This window comes from Haliotis cracherodii, unplaced genomic scaffold, assembly GCF_022045235.1.
Source record: "Haliotis cracherodii isolate W230 unplaced genomic scaffold, xgHalCrac1.p SCAF_30, whole genome shotgun sequence".
Classification (NCBI taxonomy): domain Eukaryota; kingdom Metazoa; phylum Mollusca; class Gastropoda; order Lepetellida; family Haliotidae; genus Haliotis; species Haliotis cracherodii.
In genome coordinates, this window is record NW_027266287.1 from 260,438 (window position 1) to 276,378 (window position 15,941).

General features: G+C 38.4%; 1 protein-coding gene across 1 annotated transcript in view; it reads left to right on the plus strand.

Moving 5' to 3' along the window:
• LOC139477023 (uncharacterized) overlaps nt 1-15,941 on the plus strand; it is a 28,843-nt gene that overhangs the window by 5,313 nt on the left and 7,589 nt on the right. Inside the window, exons 6-13 of the mRNA XM_071259584.1 lie at nt 10,844-10,940; nt 11,239-11,334; nt 11,894-11,944; nt 13,165-13,249; nt 13,522-13,581; nt 13,851-14,027; nt 14,908-15,046; nt 15,666-15,774. Of these exons, the coding sequence (XP_071115685.1) occupies nt 10,844-10,940; nt 11,239-11,334; nt 11,894-11,944; nt 13,165-13,249; nt 13,522-13,581; nt 13,851-14,027; nt 14,908-15,046; nt 15,666-15,774 (814 nt within the window). The remainder of the gene's footprint in view (nt 1-10,843; nt 10,941-11,238; nt 11,335-11,893; nt 11,945-13,164; nt 13,250-13,521; nt 13,582-13,850; nt 14,028-14,907; nt 15,047-15,665; nt 15,775-15,941) is intronic.

The following is a 15,941-nucleotide window of genomic DNA, read 5'->3' on the forward strand; positions in this document are numbered from 1 at the left end:
CACGGTCTGTTGAATAAACTCCCAGTGCAACGGTCAATGTATCTTCTACTTGATCCCTGATACATCATTTTGGCATTCACAATATATAGTATTTCAACGTACAAAAGAGCACTGATCTAGAGCAATTCCGCGGGAGTAGTTGTTACCTGTGCATTACTGTATTTTCCCAGTGAGTACCCGGATGATATAGCAGAAATCTAGACTTGTTCGCGACTTGTGCTCGCCATTCGTAAGCGCATTTTTATTGAAAGTAGAAGGACATATGGTCACACTGATCAACAAAAATGAAATACAGTTTTTGAAATGTAGGTATATTTGTGGGGAGCATCGGTAATGGTAATGCAGTTTTGATAAGTCACTTGCTTGGTAATTGTGCGATCTTCGTGTACACTATTTTGACTTGCAACACAAAGTAAATATTTCATCTGCACATTGCTTATTTTACCGTGTGTATATGTTTACATTCAAAATGTAAACAGATTTCACTAAGGAAATGTATTAAACGCCTAAATATTCAGTTTATTTTACAAATTAACTGAAAAATATGTCCATCTTTATTAATATGATAACGAATTCCAAATATTTGTTTATGTTTAATATCATCACCAAGTACAGTTCTGTATTGTTTGGCTTCTTTTCTTAGCATAATTAATATATTGTGATGTGTTTAAGCTCTTTTGGTCGTCTTTATCATTTTTAGTCAGTCGGTTAATTAAATGAATGGATTATTCAATCAATTTGTAAAATGACTGAAATATTTAGATATTTAATAAACTGCCTGAGTGAATCATATTTTACACATTGACTGTAACATATACACGCTTACAAAAATACTTGTGAAAACAACGTCTATCGCGCATCGAAAAACTTCCCAACCAAACGGAAAGGAACAAGAATGATTCTGTTCAAAGCTGCAGCGAATGAATGAAAACAAAATGCAAATATCATTATTACAACCTACCAAAGTTATAATGTATCAGGGAATATCAACATAAAGGAACAATATCCATTGCGTCTGCAGCTGTACAAAAATACTTATTCGATGTCAAATGTCTATGTGAGAATCAAATACTTTAATAATAATTATTTGGAAACACTATTTGGAATATATATGAAATATATTAAAAAATTTAAATATATCGTTTTTAAACGTTATTTAAATGTATCGAATATTATAACCCGTTACTGTTTCTTAACTGATCACTTAGTTTGTTTCAACTGTTTCACATAGGTGCCAAGTTAGCTGAGAAAACCCACGTGACAACTATTTTTATAATGTCCACGGTTCTTAAAAACATACATTGAGTTAGATAACAATGAACAACCAGTCAGTGTATTATCGGTTACCCTTTGAACAAAGTATGTTGTTTTTACATCTGTACTTCACGCCATGATATGAGTGTATTCCCTAGGTTTAGTAACCCTACCTTCACATGTAAACACTTACTTTTGACATATCCACTGTGCAAGATAACAGTAATTAATCAATCAACGTATTTCCTGTTGATCCTTTGATGTCTGGGAATGATCAGGTTGATTTACAAAAAAAGTAAAGCAACTGATCATACATCTCTTGCTGGGCTGCCACGTGCATAATTCACATTCCACCTCACTTCAAACCTGGATTTAGATTAAATAATTACCCCAGGTACAAGAAAGACCAAATTTGAACCTTTATCCGGTAATCTGAGTGGTGCTACAACTGAGTATACATAGTATAAATTCATTAACTGAGCAGCATGTGAATTACAACAAATACAGAAGTGTAGGGTTATACCAGAAAATGTGGATGACAACAAGGGAGTAGTAATTGTATCATCCACGCAATCCGAAATCCGCAAATGCTTTCACTTAGGGATACTTTTTTTATTATCAAACTGTAACAATCAGGGGTATTTCCAAATAACAACATCCGATGAGCTTTCGCCGTTATTTGTCTGTTTGTTTAGGCTGAAGAAATTAATTACCATGCGCCCTTTGTTGAAATCTTCATAGATCACGGGTAACCAATCAGTTTTCAAAAATGCGTAAGTTTATTTAGCTGTCCTTGCAGACTGGTAGCCCAGTCTCTTGTCACGCTCGGTTGCGTTAACGAGCAAATTGACTCACGGCAGCTAGTAAGCCCAAGCGGAAATCCAAAGGTCGTATTACCTGAAGAATCAACCTTCATTTGCGAAATATCTACTGCTCTTAAAATCAATATTTCTCCCAATACTAAAATTCAGAACTTTCTAACCAAGGATTACCAGTTGAAACTGGTCGATGGCTGAACATTCCCAGGGAAGACAGCCAGTGTCCACTCTGTGATTCTATCGCTGTGGGAGATGAATTGCATTATTCATTCCGATGTGAAGCTTTACACCAACGGCGATATGAACTCTTAAATAAGCAATATCTTAAGTTTCCAAACATTTAAGAAAATTATGACCACTAACAGTGTAAGAAATCTAAAAGGCCTATCTAAATTCCTTAACAATGTGTACAATACAATTGGTAAATTGTATTAGTATCCACGTATCCTGTTTTTATTATATTTGTTAAATTGTACATAATAAAAATTGTAGATAATTGTATGTCATGTTATTCTAAGAATAAATGAGTTTGAGTTTGAGTTCGACACCCGAGAAGAAGCCAGAGATTTGTGCTCCTTTTAGAATAGTTTACAATCATGTGTTTTAGGGTTAGCTGTGTTGGCTTAAACGTATTTTTATTTCAAAAGAAATCTGGATCGGTAAACAAGCAAAACTTGCTTATGTAATACCTCTCCAGGTAACAACTTAACAACAGCTGGATATATATATATAAGAGAGTGATGAACATAAACATACAAAATGCACAAATGAAATACACGAAGCCAGTACACTGAAGCAAGTGGTGTCTGTGAAATAAGGTAATGCAGTTTTCCTTTACTACATGCATAAAATTAAGCTACTCAAACCTTTTGCTTTTGACAATGATGTCATGAACTGATTTAAGAAGAGTCATGTTTGTAGAACTGCTTAACTACTGCCATGTAATATCATGTTTAGACCATACCCATGTGTGTAGAAATACACAGTGTTTCTGATATTATCGTATTTTTTAACAGTTATAGAAAAAGTGAATTGCATCTTCAAGGTGATATCCACAAGTGCAGTCTGGTATGTCTGATACATGTCGTCTAAACTTATCAGCGTTTAAGTCACTGCAGCCGAGCCCAAGGCGACAGTGGACAATTTGGCATGATCTATGAAAATATTTGAAGTCAAAATTATTAATAATTGCATCAGAACGATTAATTAAGGATTTGATTTCTTTTAATGAGCGAGCATTAGTTACTTCATCGGATAGAGGGTTCCGCAGGTTGATCATATCCAGAAGAAATGATAATAAGCATAGGTCTGTGTTCTACATTTGATTGTTTGTATGTTGAATCTTTTTCTAAGGTTATATTTGCTGTTATCAGAGAATGGAATATACACTTTTCAAATATTTTGGCTAAGCAACTTGTGAGTGCTACAGGTCTATGATTTGAGCATTCATGTTCATCGCTGACACTGACACCGCATCAGCCCGGCAGTGGACTTGACACAGTTATTTGCGCACTGATTATATAACTCCTACAGACAGGTGGGGTGGTTGTTCAAAGCGAAACGGACGACCCCGTCTGTTATCTAATAAATGCTGTGCGGCGCCTTTGATCTTGCCTCCAACCATACACCTTATAGTAGTAAACGACGATCAGGATGGCCTGGAAATAAACACAATTCTGTCTGCCCAGTGTATCCACAATTAACTAGAATGCTTCATATCTACAAATATATATAGAGAAAATTGCATCAGTGTGGTTTATCATGTACAATGCTTTCTTACGCTTGGTGAGGCAGACTGAAATTGAACATTAGGATAACGTCAGCAGGCATAAAAGAGGTCATACCAAAGAACTTTATTTACTAGTGGAAAAATCAGACATTCCGATCAACCACTACAAGCCCCGGCCGGATCTCAAGGTTGACCAGATCAACACCCCAAAGGAATATCTCTACGCCAAACAAGGAGTCCCTTTCGTCATGGTGCACAAGAAGGGGGGACAGGACATCGAGTAAGACATCACAAACTACACAGACTTGTACCACTCCTTCCAGAGTAGTGGCGTACCGACCTCAAACCACTTCGTCGCCAATACCGCCACCCTCCTTGCCAAGAGTCTCTACCAGAATCCCGACCCCCAGGATGAGAAGCTGACCAAGAGACTACTACAAGGACTAAACTTAATTTATTATTTTTTTTTTGGGGGGGGGGGGGGGGTGTGGAGGGGGTGGTGTTTGCACTTCTTTATTTAATCATTACGCTTTTTTACCCTAATAGTATAAGTGCTTCCCCGTGTGCGAGATAGGCTAAAGTCGGAAAGCGCACGTTAAATCTCCGAGGTACCTATCTACCAGAACTTTATTTGCTGTTCTGGTCATACATAAATATATGTAAGTTACGTACATGGGGAGGCTAGATTATTTACAGCTTACAGCAATATAGCGCAAATATTATGTTCAATAAAAGAAAACGTTGATAGATCTATAACACACTTTTTGTACTTTTAAACAAACTGTGGACTTTTAAGACATTTTCGCTTATTGTAATAACATCTAGCTAACCAATCATGTCTATCTATGAAATCTACAAGCATAGTTGCTGTCAAACCTAAAACACATATACAGGGAGGTAAGTTTTGACTTGCCAAGCACCTCAAGGTGAGTTTACTTTTAAACTGTCAAAAGCTATTGTCCCTTCAATACTAGTATATGTCTGGAAGCTGTCTCTCGGACTGTTATGAGTTATGATGTATTTTATGATATAACTGGGGAATGTTCAAATTAGTTACTGTCATTTAATCCAACGTTCTAACTGTCAACTGTCTCAACAGGATCATAGGTTTGGTTATATATCTCCTCCCTGTCTCTATGTCTTAAGTTGTTAATCGGTAACTGCGGTCCAAATGTATCAACTTGTTCATCTATTGTTGCAAACTTGACTGATTTAAACATATCTTACTGATCATGAACTACTCAGTCAGTCAAGCTGTATCAGAAATGTAAAACCAGCCATGTTCCATGTAGTCCCAATATCACTGAAAAATGCCGATGTAACGTGACATATAAATTTACTCACAGACAATATATTTTTCGTGAGAGTGAAGCACAATTTTATTAAAGTTTTATTAACAATTTCATAAACTATAATAATATTAACATTAAAATTCATCATCACTTGCCAAGTTTATGAAAATGTCCCCATTTGGGAGATGTCACATATAAACAAGGATTCGAACTAAATTTGATCGTCTTTGACACTGAGGTTTATCCCCACTTTGCCAGCAAACTGCAGAAGATTAACAGTGAGTGAGTGAGCATCGTTTCTATGTTTATACAAGAAAAGATGTCATGCCAAAAACGCTCACAGTAGTTAGTGAGTAAACTCACGACCTGTCATGACCTGGTTGAGTGACTTCCTCCAATCAACATGAAAGGATTACCCACAGAGAAAGAAAGGATTAAAGTCACCCATAAATCTTCTCCTAACGTAGTACTCCAACTGGGCACAGCCCCAGGATTAGACCTAACCTCTTACCAAATAATTAAAAAACTCCCCCTAAAACTGCTCCAGGCACTACTCAAAATATACAATCTCATCTACCTAAACGGACAGGTTCCTACACCCTGGAAACAGGCCCTAGTCATACCAATCCCTAAACCTAATAAACCAGCTAATCAAGCTAACTCATATAGACCAATATCCCTAACTTCAAACTTATGTAAAGTAATGGAATCAATGGCTAAAAATAGATTACAACATTACTTAACCCAAAATAACACCATAAACCCAGATCAAAGCGGTTTCACTCCTGGCCGCTCAACCCTAGATAACCTCGCCCGACTAGAACAAGATATTAAGACAGGACAACTAAATAAACAATATACCACAGGCATCTTCTTAGACTTCTCTAAAGCTTTCGACATGGTATGGCACGATGGGCTAATACAAAAACTTAAAAAAATAGGACTCAAAGGTCAGATAATAAACTACATCCAGGACTTCCTAAACAATCGTAAAATAACCGTGTGTATAGACCAAACTCTATCGGACCAATGTCCCCTAGAAAATGGCACTCCACAGGGCAGTATCCTCAGCCCCACCCTCTTCAATATAATGATAAACGATCTATTCGAGGGTCTATCCCCTAAAGTAAACACATCAAAATTCGCGGATGATGGAGCCATCTGGATCCGCACTAAAAGCATGAAAATGGCCACAAATCTACTCCAAAAATCTCTTAATAAAATACAACAATGGGCTGACAAATGGGGCTTCTCCCTTAACTCAGAAAAAACAACAGGAATAGTATTCAAACATAAAAACATGAAACCCGCCTCCCCAATCCTCCAGCTAAACAACCAAACAATCAAATTTCAAAAACAAACCAAATTCTTAGGACTTATTTTCGATGAACATCTCACCTGGGATGCTCACATCCAAAACCTAACAACTAAATGCAGTAAAGACCTAAACACCCTAAGATGCCTAACTGGCTCTAACTGGGGAGCCTCCAAAGATACTCTCCTCTCTCTCTACATATCCCTAATTAGATCAAAACTAGACTACGGCTGCGCCATATACAACACCCTAAACAACTCTCTATCAAAAAAACTTGACTCAATACAATATCAGGCTCTCAAACTCATTACACGCACCCAACATGGCACCTCCTACACCTCACTTCAGGCCTTAACAGGAGAAATGCCACTAAGTCTACGCAGGGAACAGCTAAGCTTAAATTTCTGGGCCGCGTCCCAATCAAACCCTCTCATCCAAAACTTAATAAACCAAAACATCAGCCCTAAAAACCAAGCTCTAGCTCGTAAACACCCCTTACTTACCCCAATATCCCAAAGAATAACAAACTACCTAAATGAACACCAAATTAAAAATCTTAAACAAAACTGCAAACAATCAAATATCTTCACCCCTAAACTTAAAATACCCAAAATAGACACAACACTAGCTAGCCAAATAAATAAACAAACCGACCCAAACATAGCTAAAACTACCACACTAGCATACATACACAAAAATTGGCCAAATTGGTGTCACATTTACACGGACGGATCCTCAGATCCGACCTCCAAACACACGGGTTTCGGAGTCCATACCACACAACCAACTAAAACCACACAATCCTTCCGACTCCCAAATAACCAATCAATATTCACGGCCGAACTAATGGGCATGGCCTCAGCCCTCCACAATCAAGAATCCAAAAACAACCAAAAAATCCTAATACTTACTGACTCCCTAAGTGGACTACAAGCCCTCCAAAACAAAAATACCAAAAACCGACCTAAATTAATAAATCAAATACTTAAAAGCTCCAACGACCTAACAAAAGCAGGCAAACAAATAACCTTCTTGTGGATACCCGCCCACGTAGGAATATACGGTAATGAAAACGCCGATAAAGCAGCTAAACTATCCCTTAAAATCCCAGAAATAAGCTTAAACTTACCCATCTCAAAATCAGAAATTAAAAGTGTAAACAAACAAAAAATCACAAAAAAATGGCATAACCTATATCTAAACTCAAATAGCAAAATCAAAAGAGTGCTCAGCAAACCACTAACCAAACCAAAAATTCTCCATCCATAAAAAAAAATCGACAGAGTAATCACTAAACTCCAAACAGGACACACCAACCTAAATAACCACCTAAAAAAATTTAAAAAACACACTACAGGTAACTGCCCACACTGCAAACAACCAGAAACCCCAGAACACGCACTCATCCACTGCACACACTACCTAACACATCGAACCGCATTACAAACCACCCTCAATCTAAACAAGGCTCTCACTCTAGAAGCAATACTAAACCCACAAAATAAACTAGAAAACTTCAAGGCCTTAGGCGTATTCTTAATAAAAACGGAACTAATAAAACGCATCTAAAACCATAATAACCTACCAAATCAAAATCACATAAACAAACAATCATCCACCATACCCAGCTCCCTTAGTTCTCCTCCCCAACCCCATCAGCATCTATTCCAAATCTCAAAATTCCCAAATTCTATATAAGCAACCCCTAAAGCCCCCTCTTGGGTTGCACAGACCACCCTCGCCCCTTTCGGAAACACATTAAATGGCCTGGCCGGGCCCGTGTGCGAAATACGCATCAGTCGGAAAGCGCACGTTAAATCTCCAAAGTAAGTAAGTAAGTAAGTAAGTACTCCAACTTCTAAATGCCTCTCAAAGAAGGATTAAAATCCTAAAGATATCCTATCTACGTGGTATAGGTACTCACAACCTCTAATAATAAACTGTTACGTTTGGTATCCCCAGCAATACTCACCATGGTCATTGGGCAAATGTAAAAATCACAAACCCTAACGAGATTCTGTCAACATGGTCACACCCGGTGATTGTGAAGATCTCAAATTCTAGCAACTGTCAGACAGCATGGCTGTTCATATTCATTTACAACATCCTCTTATAATTAGTATAAAAGTGTCCCACACAACACCTTCTTTTATTTATTCTTTCAAAATACAACACAGAAAGTGGGGTGTGGGGAAATGGCACATATTCCTACGTGAAATAATGAGACATTAGTAGTGGTGACGGCTATATCATAATTGTACTGTCTAAAGCATAAATTTGGCGAACGAAAAACGTTATATTTGCAATCAAATGGAATGACTCGTGTGGGCAAATGAATATGTTCGCAATCCACAAACAATCATTTTATTAATGGCGAACATTTACCAACCCGCGACAATCGTGTCAACACGGGGGTTCCCCTAGCAATAAACTCGCATCTAAATTCACTACTGTTCTACTGTCGGCTAGCCACAATGGCTAGACTGGACCCTAGTGGAATGGTTCATGCCATAAAAGTCTAGCAACCGAACACTAATTAAGATGGGCCGACCTTGTATTTACGGTCTGGTGAACACAGCTCAATGGCCGCTCATTAACTCAAATTTCACATCTCACTGTTTTGTTTTATCTCACTATTCATTTGATAAATTTGTCAACTTCAACTGGAACCCGGTCCCGTGTTACACGCGTGGCACACGCGTGTGCAACGGGTTGCACACGCGACGCACACCCGTTGCACACCCGTGTCCAACGGGTGCTCACCCCGTGTGCAACCCGTTGAGCACCCGTGTCACATGCGTGTTACACGCGTTCTCAACGCGTGTTAGGGGAATGAACTTTTAGGCAGTAGTGTATGTGTGCCCTGTGCCCTGTACTATCCTACAGACTAATTGTTTATAGCATCATCTTCACGGATGTTTTTACATTAGTGGTTACTCCACATATTCAAAACATGAAAATATATCTTTAACACAGTAGGGAATCATTAGGTATAACTGTTTACTCGAAGTATTAGAACAAAGATACGTCTAAATGCAGGAATGATGCGGAGTGTCTACAGGCATGTTGGATCTGGCAGAACCCAGCATGCAGTGACCAATAATGTTTCACAGTCTGTGATTAGCAGACTATCGAACAGGTCCAAACAGATCGAAAACGTTGGCAATCGACCCCGTTCAGGGCGTCACAAATCAACGACAAGATTACAGGATCGAGTGATCTGAAATCCTTCTCAAACGGGAATCAAATTGCTGCAAACGAGTTACGGATCAGCTTATTGCCACGTGTTGTGCCATACCTTACAAATCATCATATTGCCAACAAATGTTAATGGTGTGTACAACGTCGTCGCTGGTCACATGTCATGCCTCACTTTGCACTTCCTTGATAGGCGTGTTCGTGTCTGGCGACATCGAAATAAAGATGAGGCCAGTATCAGCCTGAGACCTCATTTAATGAGACAAGATTTAGCGGATCGCTTATGACAAGCGGTGGCATCACTATGACTGAGCAAACCCCAGTCCATATGGTGCACGGAAGGGTCACTTGACAGTACTATTGGGACTACATACTGACACCCTTTGTTGTTTTGTTTGCAAGGCGCGTGGCTCAACGTTCCGTCTTTCAGGATGACAATGATCATGCTCACCGTCCACGAATCGTTAATGCGCGCTTCCAGAAGCATAAGATCCATAGAATGCCATGGCCAGCGATGAGCCCAGAGCTTTCCCCATTGAACACGTTGGCTGAACTTGGCCAGGCGTTGCAAGAGGAAGGAGGACAGACTCCCTCAAATCGCCATTGGGAGAATTATACACTGTATGCCTCATCGAATGAATGAATGTCTGACAAATCATTGCGGTATTAGGCACTACTGATCTCAAAACGAAATTTCGCATCTTACCCCTTGATCAAAATCGTTGGCAATCCTAACTTTTAATGTCATACTTCGCTACTGGTAGTAATATTTCCCATGTCATCCAAAATCATACATCCAACTTTTTTCTGTTTGTAAACAGGAATAACCAGTGTTTCAAGTGTACAAGTTCCTTCAGTGGTAGAGAGATTATTGTGTCATTTGATAGGGACGTCATGGTAACTGATGACGTAACAATGGTCTGCAAAGCATTATGATGTTATTTCATTGTAGGATATTTTCATATTGTTTGATCTCACCCAGACGATATTTACTGTGGAAGTCAATGATTAATGCTTTTGACATAGATCAGCATCTCCAACTTCATCGCAATCCATTGTTAGATGTAATTAAACTTGTTTGACCTTTTGAAGGTTTCTAATTATGATAGGTTGGAATTGGGACTCATTTCCAATTGCTCCCAAGTTTGAAAATACACCTACTTTCAGTGGACATACCTGTAACATTTCTGATATCATGTATAACGCAAGCATGTATTTACTCAATTTCCCTTGACAGGGGCATATTACTACAAGAACCTACAGGAAGGCAAAAATTACCAGGACACTGTCGTGGATATTGTCAGTTACATCCAACAGATTGGTCTTCCAGTCAGGTATGTCGATAAATCCTGCCATGAATTTTGTGAGATTTTTTTTTTTTTATAAAATAAGGTAATATTTATATCTGTATCTATAAGGTTCGAAATTGAAAGAATCGTTTAGTAGATTAAGAAATGCACTTGAGATTATAAAGAGCACACACTACTATTCCCAAACTAGCAAAACCTGGAAGTTCAAAACTAAAATACATAATACATCCACAAATACCAACCGAAAATAGTAAACACCATATTTGATGGATACCTTAAACCATCTGAGAAAATAAACAAGTTTTCATTGTTTCTTTTCCAGATTTTTCGCGTATGACCAAGAGTGGTACTATAAAGATTCCCATGGTGGCATCGTGCAGTGGACGGCCATGACTGACGTGGTTCCAAACGGAATGGAGTACGTGAAGGAAGCGTGTAATCGTGCTTCTCAAATGGCTCCCTTTCTCGGCGATGCATGACAGGATTGTATAAGAAAACGTGACATAAAAGGAATGTGTCAGAGGATGAGGTGAAATGGGGTTTAAAGTCGCGTTCAAGATCATTGCGCGCGTGGGCGTGGCTGCTTGTACCAGTCTGGACTAATTCCGAGTTTATAGTGCTAGCCCACTGAAATACCATGCCACAGTTTAACATGATAACCCAACTCAGGCACAGTATACTGATTCTGAGCCGACCAGTCCTTGTACATACAAGTACCATCTTTCAACCCCTTTTGGTATGACGTGGACGGGGATCGATCCACCTATCTTCCGTTCTCCGGGCAAATGCTCTGTCCACTAGACCATGCAAGCGTGGTATATGTATTTACGTATGTTATGAAATCTAAAATCACAAACAGTTGAGGTTAATGCATTCATTTAGTGTTGCCGTAAATCAACCATGCAAGTGTTGAATTGAACAAAGTGCCTGTGACAATACCCGTTATATACATATGTTGTTTTTGGTTTGATGCATAGGTGGTTATACAACAAGACAAACCTTCCTGCTCTGGGTTACAGCCATTGTTGGTAAGATTTTCAGTCCCATCCAAACATTTGTAAGCTAAAGATACCAGTGCATTTACATAAAGAGAAACGACGTTGATTTGCAAGTGAGGTGATAGTTTTAAAGACTTGAGTAAAGCCATGAAGATTTATATTGTATAAAGTTTCAACTTACCTGCATACGTTTGCCTCAACTTTTAATCAAGACTTGTGAATGACTGAACGTTGTTTTACGCAATAGTCAATAGTTTTGAGAATAGTTCCAAAATCATCTTCGACGATTGATCATCCCAACCGATAGCTCATGGAAATGAAGGAATAAGCGTCTCTTGCTGTTTTACAATGTTACGTGCAGAACAATTAGATGACACCTAACAAAAACAAACACAAATACTTATTTCAGGACTTTATTTTTAATAAAAAAGTGTTGCCTAATACTTTCTACCATTAACAGTGAAGTTTCTCAGGATTGAGCGAGGGCGCACGATTGTTTGTGGTTGATTCTTGAAAATTGCATTCGATCGTTCATTTGGACATTTTGATTAATCATATTACTTATATTTCTCAGAACACCACTGAGTCAGGAATAATCTAGCTATATGACCGCAACTTACAATTGCAGCAGTGAAAATAAACAGTAAAAGTAAGGATAAGATATATGGATGAACAACTTCTGTGTTACAATTAGGAGCGAAGTTTCAGTGTTGGTTCTAACACTGTTATTGACGTTAGAAAGTACGCAAAATTGTATGTTAGGATTGAGAGAGGGGCCGAACTCGTTTGTGTTCGACTATGGAAAAATGTGTTCGAGCGGTCTTTTTGGACCTACCGATCTGTTTTCGATTATTTAAATTAATCAGAACAGCACTCAGGACTAATATAGCTGTATGATGTCGACCAGGCTGTTGTAACATTCATGGGAAAATGGCACCAATACTTCATCCCTATAATCCCACGAGCATCATTAATATTTTTAGTAAATCTGTGATCAAAATAAAGAATGATGTGAAGAAACTACAATCAAAAGACTTCAAAAACAGCTTTAATGTTGGAAGAAAGCTCAAAGGGATGCAGGTTTTATACGTTCACCACGTTGAAATCAATGAGCAGAGCTCTGGTGCCAGCAAACCAAGAAATGTAATCAGAGTAAATCTGTTTGGTACCTTAATACGGCGATTGGGCCAACCTTGCCTTCCCACCATTTTGAAAACTCTAGTTTTGAATATTATAACTTCCTTTCTCAGGTCATCCAATAATACATATGCAAAGCAGAATGGAGGAAACTACAATTTCATTATTGATGGACAAAATGCAATACCAACAGGAGAGGTAAGCATATGTCTTGTTTCTTTGTTGTTCAATGCTGCCCCCAGAAATATCTGGTTAAATCATCGAATATGAGCTAGACAATCCAGTCAATGATATTGTCGGGGTACAATGACCGGTTATTAACCAAGCCAATGGGTCTGACCACCCGTTCCATCATTGCATCAACACAGAGATTCTCACAAACACTTTTGAAGCAAATATGATTTAATCAAGCAAATTATATATTAATGCTATATTATCGTGTTATGAACAACCGATCACGTTGTTTACAGAGATTCTGGACAGACCTTATGTCTTCTGCACGACAGTGGGGACTGCTTATCTATGAACAGGTACAAAATTCCTTTTGTACAATTCTTTCACATTTGTCTGAGAACACCTAAATTGAAAAACATTCACGGATATCAGTACTGTGTAGAAAGACTTTGTGCAGTAACATACAGTTCAAAATGCTTATCCTAAGTTTACAAAATAAATATGACTCTAATATTTATTTTAGTGATTCATAAGTCACAGTTTTTTATAGTCAACCTGCATCAATGTGTTCCTATTTAAAGATGTATACAAGATGACTTCACTTCAACACGTTGTTCTGTTTAAGGACTATCTAGACCAGCAGTTTGATATAGTAACCCAGCTTCACACTGACGTGCATCTTGCCAAGCAGTGGTTGAAGGAGATGGGTAATGGAGCGGCAAAGAATGGCTTGACAATCCAGTACTGTATGGCCTACCCCCGCCACGCCCTTCAGTCGCTGGAAATACCCGTAGTAACACAGGTGGGTGTGCACAAATGTCAGTTGATGAAAAGAAAGTGACATGAAACGTACAAGGTATGGTAAGAACTTTTTTTCTGGAGCACAAGATACTGCATATTTTTGTTAAAGTTATTTTTGAAACAGATATTATACATAAAACGTTTGCCTAAATGTGTCAAGAAGGCCTGCTTTCTGACATAAGACCATGATCAATTCTATCTTTACACAATAAGTCTGTACTGTTTTGTGAGTTTACTGAGTGAGTGACTGTGGTAAGGGTGATCATACAACTTCTGAGCAACAGTCGTGTGACGCTCTTTGAAATCTTGGTAATATGAGGGTGCTCAAAAGTTGAAATGAAAACACCAAGGGATGTAGCTCCAGGAACATTGCACGGCATGAAGGGAAAGTTGGCTACTGGAAATTTGAAGTCATCCCTCTTGTCATACAGTGTTGAGGAGAATGTTTTGTCATACTGAATATTTATGCATAGATCTAATATGAAACAGACAAGGGGGTCTCACAGGTAAATCAGTGGAAGGGATGGCGTCCGATCATCGATTTACCTGATCATGAAGCTGAAGTTAAACTTCCCTTGCTTTGACTTAACCAAACTGAGCAGATAGAAACCATTACCTTATCTTTTCTTGGTGACTTACAACTTCGTCTTTTTTTTGATTTTATATTTATTGAAATTTGATAGTCAAGAAGGTGTTGAAAATCAGAGCAGTACACCTATGTTGTCTGAATGCCATCCAGAAGTACATTTATATGATGCAACGGTAATTTTAACTCACTTGTTAGCAGATTTAGTGTCTTAATACACTACTGCTCACAACAACTTAGCTCTTTAAAGCAGGTATTTGATGAAAGAGTTATGCATAACTATTCACTTTCTCAGGCAAGGGTAAGTGGAGACTACCATCCAGGCAACGACCACTGGAAGATTGGCGTGTCATCGCTCTTGGCTTGGGCCATTGGTTTAGCTCCATTTAAGGACAATTTCTGGACAACATCAGTTCAACCTGGCAACAGATACAGTAAGGGGACACTTTCAAACAATCAACATCCACTGCTTACGACTGATTACGACTGCTTAACTCTTTACTGCAGTAAAGTTCCATACGAGTAGGGTTGCACCTTGCCGTACTGCCACACTGTGTGTGCGACCTACCTCGGTACATTTACAGAATAATTGCCTTCCACAAACGTTTGTGTCGCAAAGGACCACCAGACAATTTCGGACAAAATGTTGTGGACAATACTTTGAGTGCATTTGCACTCAGGATAATAATTACCTCTTCCCTGAAATAGCTTCAAGCTATTCACAAAGCTAAAAAGACGCGTGTAATTTACAAAAGAACGATACTATGTATACAGTTTGTAGGAGTGCACATAATCGTGGTACATTTACATGAACTACTTTGTAGGATGTTTGCTAGTTTTACAGAAATAACAACAATATACTGACAAGGTTCGGTTCTCTTTAGTTGGTGTTTCTAGAGAATATGCAAAATATATATATGCATTTTATTTTGTTTATATTTCAGATTTATAAGTAAGATTTCGTTATAGCTGTCTTAATTTTTCAAATATGAAATCAGTTCAACAAACACACTTTGGCTAATTTTACAGCTCAAGTGATATGTTTCGTTTCAGACGCGTCAGAGCCCAATCCAGCGCTACTAGCAGTTGTCTCAACTCTGAGCACTGGACCTGTTGGGATAAGTGATATGATCGGCGGCTCGAACAAGTCTTTGATCATGAAGTATATGTATAATTTACCTCAGCTTCCACTAATTGTCTACAGACAGTTAAATGTAAATGTGCAGACATTATAACCCTACACCCTTCTTAAGGTGCCAACATCCATCCACAATAACACGAGTACGTATTTAAAATAAGTAAGGAGTGAATTAGTTGTAACGCCGCTTT